Source organism: Scyliorhinus torazame, chromosome 20 (genome assembly GCF_047496885.1).
Source record: "Scyliorhinus torazame isolate Kashiwa2021f chromosome 20, sScyTor2.1, whole genome shotgun sequence".
Lineage (NCBI taxonomy): Eukaryota > Metazoa > Chordata > Chondrichthyes > Carcharhiniformes > Scyliorhinidae > Scyliorhinus > Scyliorhinus torazame.
The window spans coordinates 13,331,123-13,346,400 of NC_092726.1; the positions used below are offsets into that span (position 1 = coordinate 13,331,123).

The window sequence follows — 15,278 nt, forward strand, 5'->3', positions numbered from 1 at the left end:
CAGGATGTTGCCTGGTATGGAGGGAAAATCTTATGAGGAAAGGCTGATGGACTTGAGGTTGTTTTCGTTGGAGAGAAGAAGGTTAAGAGGAGACTTAATAGAGGCATACAAAATGATCAGGGGGTTGGATAGGGTGGACAGTGAGAGCCTTCTCCCGCGGATGGATATGGCTGGCACGAGGGGAAATAACTTTAAACTGAGGGGTAATAGATATAGGACAGAGGTCAGAGGTAGGTTCTTTACGCAAAGAGTAGTGAGGCCGTGGAATGCCCTACCTGATACAGTAGTGAACTCGCCAACATTGAGGGCATTTAAAAGTTTATTGGATAAACATATGGATGATAATGGCATAGTGTAGGTTAGATGGCTTTTGTTTCGGTGCAACATCGTGGGCCGAAGGGCCTGTACTGCGCTGTATTGTTCTATGTTCTATGATTAGTATCAGAAACTAGCATTATGCGGAGAGACTTTTTCCCCATGGGGAGATATACTTTTTTCAAACATTTCGGGTTTTCGATGGAGTGTTAGGAAAGTCGAGTTTCCTCGAGCTGAAGACAGAAACGAAGAGGACAAATTGGAGCGAGAAGGCTGAGGAGAGTGGTTCGATCATGGGACAGTTTATCCGGGAGTTGAGGCAGATACCATTGTGCCGTTTCGGGCAACGTGGATAAATACAGTATTTAACTGAGAGAAAGATACAGGGCTGTGGGGGAGAGAGTGGAAGTTGATTTTGGATTGCTTTCGCAAAGGGCTGGGCCAAATGGCCTCCTCTTGCGCTGAAGACTTCTTTGCTTGTGAGCGAAGCCAAAAAATGACAGCAACTCTCAAGACCTGCCGATGGCCGAAGTGAGCAACCTGACAAATTTACCTGACGCTCTGGACATTGTGTTTTAATTTGTACTTTACAGCAAGCTAAAAACCCAATCACTTTCTTCGCTTCAGCTTTTGGAATAGACCTCCGCCCTCGGAAAATAAACTGTTCATACTTTGGTCTCGAACATTATAATAACTTATTATAAAATTCCCAGGAAGCCAATAGGTTCTAGTGCAATTGAGGTGTTCAGTGTGAGAGGATGTTTTCTTCAGGGAGGGAGGATGTATTGTGGACAGAGCATTGTCATTGAGCATCGCCACAGAAATGATTGCCCAGTCACTGGGAAGGTTTGAAGCTGGCTGCTTGGCTGATCTTCCTCCGAGTTGCATTTAACACATTGCAAATGTCTCCAGCTCTTTGTGCTGAGTAAGGAATGAAGGGGCACTGCCTCCGAGTGCTATATGGAAAGTCCTCCTCGTCAGTGTCGGTACACGGAAAATAACCGAGGGGAGAGGAGATGAGGTTCGCCTGTAGCGCCCGCTGCTGTCAGCAATTCTGGCAACACCGCCGTCACGCCACCTGGTGAGGAACTGGAACTTTTTCTGCACCCCTGCAAGAGGCATCGTCACATCCAGAACAGGAGGAAAGAACAATTGTCAAAAAGAGAGAAACAAAGGAAATATCTCAATGTTACAACAGCAGATAAATGGACGATGTCCTCGGTGGGCTGGTTAAGTGTTGAACATTCTGTTTCTCGACATGATCCAAATGAGACCGTGTCCCTGTGTTATGCCGATCAGGTTAGCGGTCTGCAGGAATTCCATGGAGGCTTGTCTGTTTATACCCTGAATTATCAAGTCACAGCGTGTCAGATAAATCAACGCTGATAACTGTCCCCTCTGACCATCATGGATTGGAGAAAAGCTGGAGACTGAATTACAGGAAGGACTAGAATCGGCTGCTCCCAGACTGGCGGCTGTCTTTAAGCAGCCGAAGTATCGGAGAAGCCTGACATTGGACTGTGGGTGCCCTGAACTTTAATCACCCCCACCGCTCTCACAGATGAGAATACTTCCCGGTCACTTGCCTCTTCGCTGTTTGATTGAGGGAAAAGAGAGATTGAGGTGTGAGCAATTGTGTAAACGGAGCAAGTTCTCACTGGAATCAGGAAGTTGAGAGGCCACCCGACTGCTCTTTATATGATGTGGAGATGCCGGCGTTGGACTGGGGTGAGCAAGTAAGAAGTCTTACAACACCAGGTTGAAGTCCAACAGGTTTGTTTGGAATCACTGGCTTTCAGAGCGCAGCTCCTTCATCAGGTGAGTTTATAACATTGCAAGGAAACCAGATAACGTAAACCACAGCAAGCCACTGGTTTCACATTATCCTGAACAGGAGCACCAGATGATGCAGTCTGCCCTTGAAATGGGACAATTCAAGAAACATTCTTTCAGTGAGCGAGGCGTATTTCTATGGAACAGGATCCCAAAGAGACAGCGGACCCAGCCAGTCCAGTTTCATTCAGCCCAATCATTTCAAGATTTCTTCTTGAAAATAGTATTTTGGGATACAGCACAGGAGTAATTGGAGACATGTGTGTTCGGTATGTCATGCTTGTGAAAAGCAGGTGACTTTGGACCTGTGTTACCCAAAGCTCTCCCCCACGAGGGGTTTAACTCGCCCAGTGTCTGGGTCTGTTCCCGGCTAATTGATCGAGATTGATCGCTCCGATTAGTCACGTTTGGTACCATGCAGGATTGTGGATGGCCCTTGGTTTTCGCCCGTCCCGCAGTTCCTCCGTTCCAGGTTTGTGTGTGTGTTCCCTGTTCAGACTGTTGTTCTGTATTATCTTCTGCGCCTGATTTCAATGTCAGGAGGGGGTTGGACCCGTCCCAGAATAACTGAAGAGGACAATTAGAGTGTGGGACACACCAAGTTGATGTAGATTCCATAAAGAGTTCTGCTTGACAAAATACGATATCAGAGGTAATAAATAGGGAGCAAGCAGCAAAAGTGAAATCAGACAGGATGGCTGGCGAGGAGGAAAAAAAGTATGGACTCGATGGACTACCTGTCCTATTTCTGTGCTGTAACGATTATGGGACTGCAAAACACGAAGAATAACCACGATATCTCTTGGATGGTGAGAAATATACTGTTATCCCATTTTAACAGGTTAAATTAGCATTCATAATTTATTGACAAGTCAGCCAAATTTGCTCTTGCTTAATAGTTTTCAATCTTTCAGGTTGAGAATGTGTGAGCAGGCAGCACGGTGGCACAGTGGGTTAGCCCTATTGCCTCACGGCGCCAAAGTCCCAGGTTCGATCCCGGCTCTGGGTCACTGTCCGTGTGGAGTTTGCACATTCTCCCCGTGTTTGCGTGGGTTTCTCCCCCCAACCCAAAGATGTGCAGGGTAGGTGAATTGGCCACGCTAAATTGGCCCTTAATTGGAAAAAATGAATTGGGTACTCTAAAATAAAAGAGAGAATGTGTGAGCAACGCCTGTTCTCAAGACAAAAACCCTGCAGTCAGGGTTGGGATACATAGCTCCTTGGGGAAAAGCCCCTTCTTCTGAAGCCAGGAAAAACATGTTGGCAGTTTTCACACAGAGATAGACAAAGGGGATGACTGACTTCCCTTTCACAATTCCGTCAGACTGGCCTTCACAGCAGAAAACACGGTCTCGCACTTGAACATTTCATACCTGTTGTTCCGGGTATGAAAGTACTTTTGTGCTGAAAGATTTCTGAACAAAGCCCTTCTATCCTCATGCTCTATCTCTTGCTTCCTGTTATTTTGTGTCCATCCATGGAAGCATCCTCCAGTTTGGGCCCGAGATACTTGAAACTATTTGCGGCATTGAAAGATAGCTCTCGAATGCAAAATTGTTCCGTTTACTTCCTGTGTCACACTTCCAACTTTGCATTATGGAATCATAGAATTTACAGTGCAGGAGGCCATTCGGCCTATCAAGTCTGCACCGGCCTTTGGAAAAAGCACCCTACTCAAGCCCACATCTCCACCCTATCCCCATAACCCAGTAACCCCACCTAACCTTTTTTGGATACAAAGGGCAATTTAGCATAGACCATCCACCTAACCTGCTCATCTTTGGATGATGGGAGGAAACCGGAACACCCGGAGGAAACCCACGCAGACACGGGGAGAACATGCAGATTCTGCACAGACAGTGACCCAAGCCGGGAATCGAACCTAGAACCCTGGAGCTGTGAAGCAACAGTTACTACCCACCGTGCCGACTCACATGGATATCATGATGCAAGGAAAAATTCAATGTTTTTTTACCCAGCCCTCCTTGCTGGCTGGCTCCTGTTTGTTTGCTGCTCAGTTCAATGATATATCTTCAAATCTCAAGTGTGTCAATCCGAAACATCCTCCGATCAATGACGCTGTGAATCTTGCTCCATTTCCTGCTCTCTCCTGGGTCACACCACACCTTACATGTGCAGCCTGTCATGTTACAGGGATAGGGTGGAAGTGAGGGCTTAAGTGGGTCGGTGTAGATTTGATGGGCCGAATGGCCTCCTTCTGCACTGTATGTTCTATGTTCCATCATATCTTGCTCCAAGCAAACAAGGGACAAAATGGGGCAGAAAATTTGCCTCATTTATTTGCAGATTTTATATTGTACAAATGATAAAATCTTATACAGCTCAAATACTGCAGGAGCTAAAGTTTCCAATGGGAGTACTGGTTCAGTCAGAGTGCTGTTTTACTGTGTCATCCAGGGGTAGAAGAAAGTATCATCCACTTGTCATTTTCCACATATTTGGGAGGGGAAAAGTTAACTTTGAAAATTGTGGCATGAAAGAGTAGTGTATTCAAGGGGAAAAAGGCAAGGCTGAGATGATAGCGAGTTAAGATGCTGATGATAGCTTTGGGGTTTCCTCAGACTGCCAATACTGAGCAACTTGATACCTTGCTTCAGATAAACAGCTCACATGCAGTGTGACAGAAGGTTTCGGATCACTTTGTGGTCAGACATGGAGTATAGATACTTAACTTGCACACTAGTTTCTGTAAGAGAAAAGCTGTTGGGAGCAGAAATGTCCCAGAAAAGGCAGGTACAATATTGCATTACACTCAGGAGCATCTCTTCAAATAAAATAATCCAGTGAAATCAGGCAGTGTAGTACATTCATTACTTGTCTCACACCGATCAGAGATGCAATGTATTTATTGGACCGAGAGACACTAGTCATATCTCCTGGATTCTGTTGATTCACCTTCCTGTGGAATAAAGCACATGAATGATTCAAATCTTATCATGCTGAGTGTTGGTACATCTTTGGAGAGATTGAAAAAAATAGACAAAGAACACAAGAAATTGGTCGCAAGAAAAAGCAGGCACCATTGAACAGACCTAAAGTAAAGATTGTATAATCAGATGCTTAGACCTCTCAAGGGAATGACAAACACTTCTGAACCAGAGAAGGCAGGGACAAAAGACTCAACTTCATATCATCTTTTAACTGTGTTGCAGGGCAGCACGGTGCACAGTGAGTAGCACTGCTGCCTCACGGCGCCGAGGTCCCAGGTTGGATCCCGGCTCTGGGTCACTGTCCGTGTGGAATTTGCTCATTCTCCCACAACCCAAAAGATGTGCAGGTTAGGTGAATTGACCACGCTAAATTGCCCCTTAATTGGAAAAGGTGAATTGGGTACTCTAAACTTATAAAAACGTGTTGCAATTGGAATTGGACGGAAAGATTTGTCCCATGATTCTCGATCTACCACGCTAAATATCAGTCCATATTTATGACGTTCATTTTGTACTTGCCTGAAGACATATTGCAGCTTAATCAGACATTCTTCTGTACAGTATTTCCATCAATCTCTGATTGCAAGGCAAGCATCACCATTCGCACAGATCAGAGAGTCCCAGATCTGAGTCTGAATTAGCTTATCTCAAGGAGAGTAGAAACTGTGGAGGTGAAGAAAGGAGGACAATTGGCCTCAATACTGATGAAGTGGAGTGAATCGGAGCAGAATCCCAATCCTGATCACTCTCTATTGTATCTGCTAGAAAGGCTATGAGTGCGAACATCTGCAGAGTACAGATTCTGCCTCAGATTCAAGAACCATCTTCCAGTATCATTCACCTTTTAAACAAAGGACATAATGGGTAGGAAAGTGGTTTGAATCCCATGAAGCTGTGTACAGCAAGAATTAATGCCAAGCAAGAATTACTTAAATCCCTCATTGATCTCACAAAAGGACATCACACACCTCCAATCTTCTGATTGAAGCCTTTTACGTATACTCCAGTCCCACGATTGATGGCAGAAGTTTCATCTGCCTTGGCCCTACTCTCTGGAACTCCCTTCCTAAACCTACGTATTTTCCACTGAATTCACCTTCTGAAAGTCATTCACCCCTCCGAGTATCTCGCTCGATAGCTCAGTGCCCCTTAGACCGGTCTACTGCCACCTCGAGTGCCTTGGGAGACCTTTTACATTCACGTATTTAGATAAATGAAATCATTGTTGCAAGAGGAAAAAAATACAGGGACCAGCAAACATCTTGAAGCCTCTGATCACTCCAATTACCATGCTGAAACTACTTAAAGCTCAGATTTCCCACAAGTTATAGATGTGTTCTCTGGCAGGGCTTCTTTCTCTGCCAAGCTGTACTGGTCATTCAGTTGCAGTTTGCATCACTGACATCAATAACAAATCTAATCCACAACTTCTCTTAATCAGAGGAAAGATGTATCAATGACACAAAATGGTCACAGTTCACATTATACTCGATGAACCACTTTTTTCAGAATGTCAACAGATCTGAATTCAGTTTGAGCTCAATTATAGCATTGCCAGATACGTACAACACACAGTAAGTGTGTGGGCGAACATTGTTTACCTTATTGCATTATAGTCATATACATTTAAAATTGAGCTTCATTCCTCTGACCACCCAACTGACAAATTAGTTATACATCCATGGAAGTGGTGTCCAGTCCGTGGTGACAGTAGTTCTGAGTGACAACACTCATCACCCTTGTTCTTGCTAACCGACATTCGCTCCCAGTTGAGCAGCACCTCAATTTTAATATTCTCTCTCCTTTTAAAATCCCTCCACGGCCTCACCCTTCCTTGTGTCTAGAACCATCTCCAGCTTACAATCCTTCAAGATCACTGCACTCCTTCAACCCTGGCCGCTTGAGCATTCCTGATTTAAATCCCCATTGGCAGCCATACCTTCAGCTGTCAAGGTCCGAAGCACTGGATTCCCTCCCTAATACTCTCTGCCTCTCTTTCCTCCTTTCGACCGCTCTTCAAAACCTACCTCATCTTACATACATACATACAGATTAGTAGTAGGCTCTGCCCCCGAGCCTGCTCTGATTTTAATCTCAACTTTACAGTTCCACCTATGTGAGATAACGCTTTACTCCTTGCTTAAAAATAATCTATTTACCTTAAAAATATTCAAGGACTCTGCTTCCACCATCTTTTGAGCACCTGAGTTCCAAAAAACTCACTATCTTCTGAGAAAATATTTCTCATCTCTCTCAAATGGGTGGTCCCTAATTTTGAATTCTCCGGCAAGAGGAATCGTTCCTTCCACGACCACCCTGCTAAGACCCCTCAGGATCTTATGTTTCAATCAAGTCGTCTCTTACTCTTCCAAACTCAAGTCACAGACCTCCCAAAGTTTGAGAATCTTTGTGCAGCCCAGTGGAAAACATACCAGCTCCCAGCCTTCGCCAATTATGAATTGCATGGCACACTCATTTAAATGTTCTAAAATATTGAGAATTAATTAATAATAATCTTTATTAGTGTCACAAGTAGCTTACATTAACACTGCAATGAAGTTACTGTGAAAATCCCCGAGTCACCACATTCCGGCGCCTGTTCGGTACAACCGAGGGAGAATCCAGAATGTCCAACCCACCCAACAAACACGTCTCTCGGGACTTGTGGCAGGAAACGGGTAGCACAGTGGTTAGCACTGTTGCTTCACAACCTGGGTCCCAGGTTCAATTCGCGGCTTGGATCACTGTCCTCTCCAGCCCTGACCACAAGTCCCGAAGCCTGGCACTGGGCAGGCAATACAGCCTTCTGGACTTCAGTTGTTGCAGAGAACAGTGTTAATCCCCCTCTTTATACTGTCCCCTACTTGCACTTCACTTTTTTTCGTTCCCCAACGTGGCCAGTCAGCTCATCCACCTTCAGCCCTCACTCTCATCCAAACAACCTGAAAGAACTCAAACTTATTGGACAACTGCAAAGGCTGAGGCCCCTGCACTCTGGGTACTCTTACCTGCCTCACCCACAGTCACACCCTCCTGGCCATTGAGCAAATCAAGACTCTATCCTAAGAGGTGTGACTGCCTCCTGGTATAAAGTGTCCAGGAAACTTGCCCAACCCTATGCACCACAGTATCTGCAGCTCAGCCTCCAGCTCAAAGACTCTGAGCCAAAGCTCCTCGAGTCTCACCTCCTGCAGACATGGATCACACTGGCGTCCAGGATCTTCCACATGCTGCAGCCACAACATATCAGCTGTTCTACCACCCTTACTGCGTTTCAATTAACTGTTTCATTATTTTATTCAATTATTTTCCATTTTATATATTTTATTAACCTTACCACTAGTTTGTATACTCTTTTAAATATTAGGAACAAACCTTAACCAGGATGTTTCTGGCGCAAAAGGCCGCTGTATAACAAATTGTAACACTTCAAAAGTAAGGTTTTATAATTAAGCACAACAAAGTATTTACATCATAGAATCAAGTCAGCTAGACTACCAGTTCCATACTAGTGTTTACTCTCCCACTCCTCATCAAATGCAATCAACATATTCTTCTATTCCTTTCTCCATCTTGTCTTTTTCTCACTTCCCTTGAACCGCATCTATGCTAGTCACATAAACCAATCCCTGTGATAGCAAGTTCCATGTTCTAACCACTCTCTCAGCCGTTCCTTCTTCTGTATTCCCTGTTGGATTTATTTATGATTGTCTTACATTTATTACCCTGAGCTTTGGTCTTGCCTGCTAAGTAAATTCATCTATCCTGCCAAATCTTTTCATAATCTTCATGACATCTATCAGGTCAACCTTGATTCCTCTCTTTTCCAGAGAAAAGAGCCCAAGTCTATTCAATCTTCCCTGATAGGAATATCCTCTTTTCTTTATATCGATAGATGATTCCTGGTTTGTTTATTGTTGAATCTCTAATCTGTGTGGAGTTAGCTGCTAGCAGTTTGAGTGGCAATGGTGTTGCAACTATCAGTCACCCTTGTCCCACGGTAAGGATAACCCTGACCGGCTAAACTTCCTATCCATGCTCCTGGGCAAAAATGTTCATGTGTCGAGGGCAGCACGGTGGCGCAAGTGGTTAGCACGGTTGCCTCACGGCGCCGAGCTCCTTGGTTCGATCCCGGCTCTGGGTCACTGTCCATGTGGAGTTTGCACATTCTCCCCGTGTTTGCGTGGGTTTCGCCCCCGCAACCCAAAAAGATGTGCAGGGTAGGTGAATTGGCCACGCTAAATTGCCCCTTAGTTGGAAAAAATGAATTGGATAATCTAAATTTTTTTTTTAAATGTTCATGTGTCAACTTAATTCAAATCATCCGTAAGTCACCCTCCCTGTCCCCTCAGCGAAATAACCTGTGAATACTCAATATCTAGACTCACAAATGAAGAACTGCCATGTACTGGAGGATGCTGATGGAACTGGACGATAGCAAGAATCCGGACCTTCAGAGAAGGAGAGAAGATAATTGAAGGGAAACAAATCATACACACAGTATAATCAGTCAGACATTAAATATTTTATTTAGTGCATCTTGCATTGCTCGCACTTGATGTATAAGAACTAAAATAATATTTTTTGCCCCATGCTGACAAATCCTTTTCAAGAAAATCCCTTCAAATCAGAATCACTGATCATGCTCATGTTTTGATTCCTTTGGAATACTGCACTGCTCAATGGATTAAAACATAGGGAAAAACTGATCACCATTCAATAGGATTATCACAGCATCACCAGGTTTATCCGCCTCTGTTGATGGGGTAATTCGAATTGAGATTTTAAACATGGGGAGAGAAATTAATTACTGATGGAATGTAAAATATGAACAGAGGAATCAGTGACATACTGCAACATGTTTAGTCTATTTCTGTGCATTGTGCTTTTTCACCTTTCAACAAAATAAGCCCCAACTTGCATCGCAACATCAGACTTAAGCACAGCATGACACCATTCAACCCTTCTGAGTCTGCTCTGCCATTCAATCAGATCATGGCTGAATCTGGTTGTGGTCTCAACTCCACTTTGTCATCTGCTCCCCATAATCCTTCACCGGTCAAAAATCTGTCTATTGACTAATATCACCTGCTGACATTCTTCTTCGGCACAAGGAAAATGCTGCATGATCTGGGAGTCAACCTCAAGTACAAACTGAACACCACGTACAACTTTGTGCCCTTTCATGCTGAAGCACTGCCACCAATGGAGTTAGTGGACGTCCCTCAGCACAAAAGGGTTGACACCAGTGCCCACATTGGGTTTTGCACAGTCTCTCGCAGGACTGTGGGTATCAAAGCGAGATGGTTCCCTCCCCGGTGGTTATGTTGAATCTGCTATCTTAGGTCCAAGTCCAGACGCTAGGATGACCCCTTGGCGTTTCACCATCCCTGGTCCATACCAGGACTCAATCCCAAATAAAAGCAAATTACTGCAGATGCTGGAATCTGAAACAAAAATAGAAAATACTGGACAATGGCAGCAGGTCTGGACAGCATCTGTGGAGAGAAAAAGGAGCTGACATTTTGAATCTGGGTGACTCTAATGGGCTTTGACAAAGAATCATCCAGGCTCGAAACATTAGCTCCCTTTTCTCTCCACAGATGCTGTCAGACCTGCTGAGATTGTCCAGTATTTCCTGTTTTTGTACCCTATATCAAATAGATTGACAGTTGCAAACATGAATTTGCAGCTGGTGTGAATCTGTCAAGTCAAGCCAGGAATGGGGGCGGATGGGTCAGCAGAGTGTCCCAACCCAATTAGACTGACATTTGGTTTCACAATATTGCTTGAACTGAAAACCTCAAATGAAATTTATAGGCCTATATTGCAATGTCATTAGATTTAAAAATGTGTAAATACTGCTCATATATAGTTCATCATACTTATGTTCCTCAAGTCTCAAAAATTCCATCACAGCATTCACATCAGTCTGAGACCCCACAGAACGGGCTACTAATGAAACAATGCCTGTTTCAAATCAGTTTTCCCAAGTGATTTTGAGGTTGTAAGTGTAAATATAATCCATTATCCATTTCATCAGCCTTCTTAGCACAGACAGCTGGAAATTCAGTGCAGCAGGATGAATACAAAATAGGAAAGTTCACTGAGTTGACACATTTCTATGTTGTGTGAAATATTTTGTGTGTGTCCACCAGCACCTCACTGCAGCATTCTTCAGCTGGCTACACTCTGTTCCGACACAGCTCAAGTTTGGAAGAGTCTTTTCGCATTTCAAGTGGACACAGTACAACATTTCAGCCAACCATCAACCCACACTCTGTTGAAACCTTAGTTCTTCCTTGACATTGCAAAAATTTGGATGGACCTCGCTTTTGTGACAATGGTGCTCAAAATGCTGTTCAGTGGAAAACAATTCAGAAGCTTAACGACAAAAGAAATCACCTGCTCAGGCTAACATGGGGCTCAAATGTAACTTGTTTCTGAGCACCTGTCAGTCCAGGGAAACACTTACGATAAGAAGCACTCTGTTCCATTTATATGAAACAGTTAACAATAAACAGTTTCAATATATTGCCTCCAACGTGAGAAAAACTAAATGTTGGGTTTCCTTGCCAATGCTCTCACTGATTGGGAGAGGTCTGGAAGTCTTGGGCTGGTATCATTTGTTGCAGTGGTGGTCAAGCTGAGCAAACCTGATTCTGTTTGCGAGCCTGCCTGGTGTGAAGGAAACACACCCATTCATGATAACCATATTTATGTCAATTGTTTTAGCAGAAAGGGAGAAGTACTTTAAAAAACCCTTCAACACTGGTATTTGGAAATATCCAATACAGTCAGAAGGTTCAAAATATATATGGGATTATCAGGGGAGTGAAGCTGGCTCTTGTTAATCACAGTATTGTCATATAGCTGGAATTCCATTTGGTGCAATCTAGCCTTTTGGAATGGGAGTTCTCTCATTCTGTCCATCACAGACAGCCTCGGAGCAGACAGCAGTCAGCCAAAGGAAGAGAACAGTTTTCAGTCATCGAAGTCTGGGATGTCATCATAGGAGTAGCCTCTGTATCCTCTTGAGGCATAATACGCAATCCGTAGATGGTAAAAGCCAGGAAGGAAAACCAGGATCCCGATGATCAGTACCGGCCAGGTTGTGTCACTGTACTGGAAAATAAAAATAAAATGGAGTCATTGGTTTTCTTTTGTAAAAGCAAGATACTTTGCCCAGCAGAACAGAGGATTTGCAGAGATAGCTTTGTCCACAGTGGCTTTCAACTGGCAGAATTTGATTTCAAATCAGGCTATGTTGATGGGCAACTTGCTTGAAGGAGCCTTTATAAATTGAATTTAGACTGTCATAATCTGGCTCCTAATGGGCATATTCTTGAAGCAAAGAATTGTCCTGAATCCAACACTCATTAGCCATTTTATCGCAGACATGATTCAGAAATGGAACATGTTACAAAGATTCAGCAGTCGGCACTCATGAAGTTAAGACAGGATAGAGTTAACTTTAAAGGAACTGCAACATCCAATTATGTCTTCAGTTTCTCTCAATGGGAATGGAGTTGAAAACCTAAATTGTGAAGCAGTGTGTAACTTACCGAACTACTAATGTACCCAGTTAGCAGTAGCGCAGCAATGGTAATCAGCAACGAGCCAATCAGAAACAAGATGACTGCAAGTGCAATTGCCTTGTATGGAATTTTTGTGGGAAGTTTCTTAAACTGCAGGAAAAGGAAAAATTATTTGATAAGCTGAGACGTTTTATTATGAGGAATATACCACATAAATGCAAAGTGTTGGTTATTTACAAACTATAAATTTTCCAAAAAAATAATAAATATTTAAGACCGCTCTTAGCAAGTACTTGGCTGCTTGTGGCTTTGACCAATCATGACGTTGTGAAGGGTACCAGATAAATGCAAGTCTTTATTTTACCTGTCCCACAATTTCTGCCTTAATAACCTTATTAATTCCATTTCGTAACGTATGTTAACCCCTTCCTCTTACGAATATATTAAATGTTGCTGGGGTTCAGCTCCTGCACCTCATTCAAGTTTTCATTCTTCATGACCAAGCCCAGTTGAGTGTGGGAAGGCTATTCACTGTAAAGCCTCTGATAAACGTGGCAAATCCTCCCCAGACCAGATGTCGACATGCAATGTGCAACAAGCTAGCGCCAAGAACAATTCTTTCTTAAGCCTGCATCGCAAAGGCTCTGGTCAAGATCAACTACCTCAATGTAAAACATGGATCAGATTGACACTTGCCAACTAATTCATGGGCCAATGAGCAAAAGAGTGTTGCCAGATGAAATGAACAAGGAGCGTATGATTACTTCTATATGCTGTACACACTCAGTGTCATTATCAGGAACTAACCTGCAGATCGATGTAACCCTCGTCACTGTCTGCAAGTTTAGAGTATTTCACTTTGCTGCTGGAGCCCCCAGCAGCAGCGTTGTTACGCGACGGCATCATAACACAGCTCGTTAACAACTAAAACAAAATAATAAAAGAATGGATTTGCCAAGGCTGTGCATGGACACTTAACAAACTTGCAAATACATACACCTGCAGCACATGAACAATTGAATTATCCCCTTACTTCAAGCAGGTAAAAGATGAAACTACATTTATAGATACATTTGGACATCAACACATAAACGCTCTTATAATAATTATCTTTATTGTCACAAGTAGGCTTACATTAACACAGCAATGAAGTCACTGTGAAAAGCCCCTAGGCGCCACATTCCGGCGCCTGTTCGGGTACACGGAGGGAGAATTCAGACTGATCAAATTACCTAACAACACGTCTTTCGGACTTTTTGGAGGAAACCCACGCAGACACGGAGAGAACATGCAGACTCCGCACAGACAGTGACCCAAGCCAGGATTCGAACGGGGACCCTGGCGCTGTGAAGCAACAGTGCTAATCACTGTGCTCCCGTGCTGCAAAACGGGCTGAGCGAAGCAGAAAATTCTAGTCCCAAGCAATGACACCAGGTCAAGGAAGCTGCCTTAAATTGCTTGCACATTCTTGAAGACCAGAATAAATTGGAATGCAGAATAAATCAAATCTTATACGTAAGAAATATTCATCTAGACTGAAAGGAGTGGTGTCGAGTTACATTGCTCATCCACACTCCAGCTCACCAGCATCCAAATTCCTGATAAATGCTGAATGTTGGAAGAAAGCAAACCAAACAGGAACAAACATAGTTAAGCTTGAAATGTTGTGAGGCAGCCAGGGTGAGAAAACGTTTCAATGTTCAGTTTACACCAGATGCAGTTCTCCCTTAGCTGGGGTGAAATCAGAGTGGTTTCAATGCTTTCTCTGGAAGAATCGTCACACAGCGTGAGCAAGACTGAGCTGCATCACTGGGCGGGGGTCTGGTGGTGGTCAGAGGTGGCAACTTTCCTTTTTCTCAGGGAAATAAATGAGCCAGCTGGGTCCTTCCAATGATCCAGAGGCTTTTGCCATCATTTTAACAGGCACTAACCCAGCTGTGCACCTTTTCCCAAATGCATTTTGGATTTTAAATCGTGCTGGGTCTTCTGCTTGCTTTTTTTTGGGGGGAGGGGGGGCTTCCAGCAGCGATTTTACACATAAAGGTCCGACAACGAGTGGCGGGATTTGGGGACCTCAGCTGTACCGTCAGTGTTGCACTCAAGTATCAACCTCAACTTTTATCCTCCGGGGGAGGGGGATCACAATTCTCTGTCGAGGTAGGACCTGCCACCGGCTGTCAAAACATGCCACAATCCCGCTGACACATTGCTGCCAACATCGCCGCAACAGAAAACCATCCTGCACACAACCCTGGAAGGTCTGAACCACCCGTCCTCGCCATGAAACCGGCAGCTCCTGTTACCTGCGCGCAGCCTCCATCTCTCCTCCAAGCCCCGCTTCCGGCCCCGCACCAACAGTCGCACTGACTGATTCCACCCCGAACAAAGGTTCCCCTTCGCTCGTTCCCTCTGCAACCTTCCTTCCTTCCCTCATTCAGCAGCAGCAGAAATCCACACTGACACCTCCTGGAAACTGCTGCAAGGGTCCTGGCCCCCAACCTATCCTCCCAGCAGAAATGTTGTTTTGCTCACTGCTCTGAAAGAAACTTCCTTCGCACATCCCATTGCCTGCGTGAGGGACAAGTTTCAGATTTGAAGGGTAACTTCGTTTTGCTGAAGAAGATTTCCTTTTTTTTTGCCT

The 15,278-nt window shown here is 44.1% G+C and overlaps 1 protein-coding gene across 1 annotated transcript; it reads right to left on the reverse strand.

Moving 5' to 3' along the window:
• Positions 1-9,604: 9,604 nt before the first annotated feature.
• Positions 9,605-15,051, reverse strand: tmem230b (transmembrane protein 230b). Its single transcript, XM_072485675.1, has 4 exons — positions 14,941-15,051; positions 13,445-13,561; positions 12,665-12,787; positions 9,605-12,224 (listed from the first exon to the last, which is right to left on the reverse strand). Exons 2-4 carry the CDS (start codon positions 13,541-13,543, stop codon positions 12,084-12,086), a joined length of 363 nt encoding a protein of 120 aa, XP_072341776.1. The 5' UTR covers positions 13,544-13,561; positions 14,941-15,051; the 3' UTR covers positions 9,605-12,083.
• Positions 15,052-15,278: the final 227 nt, after the last annotated feature.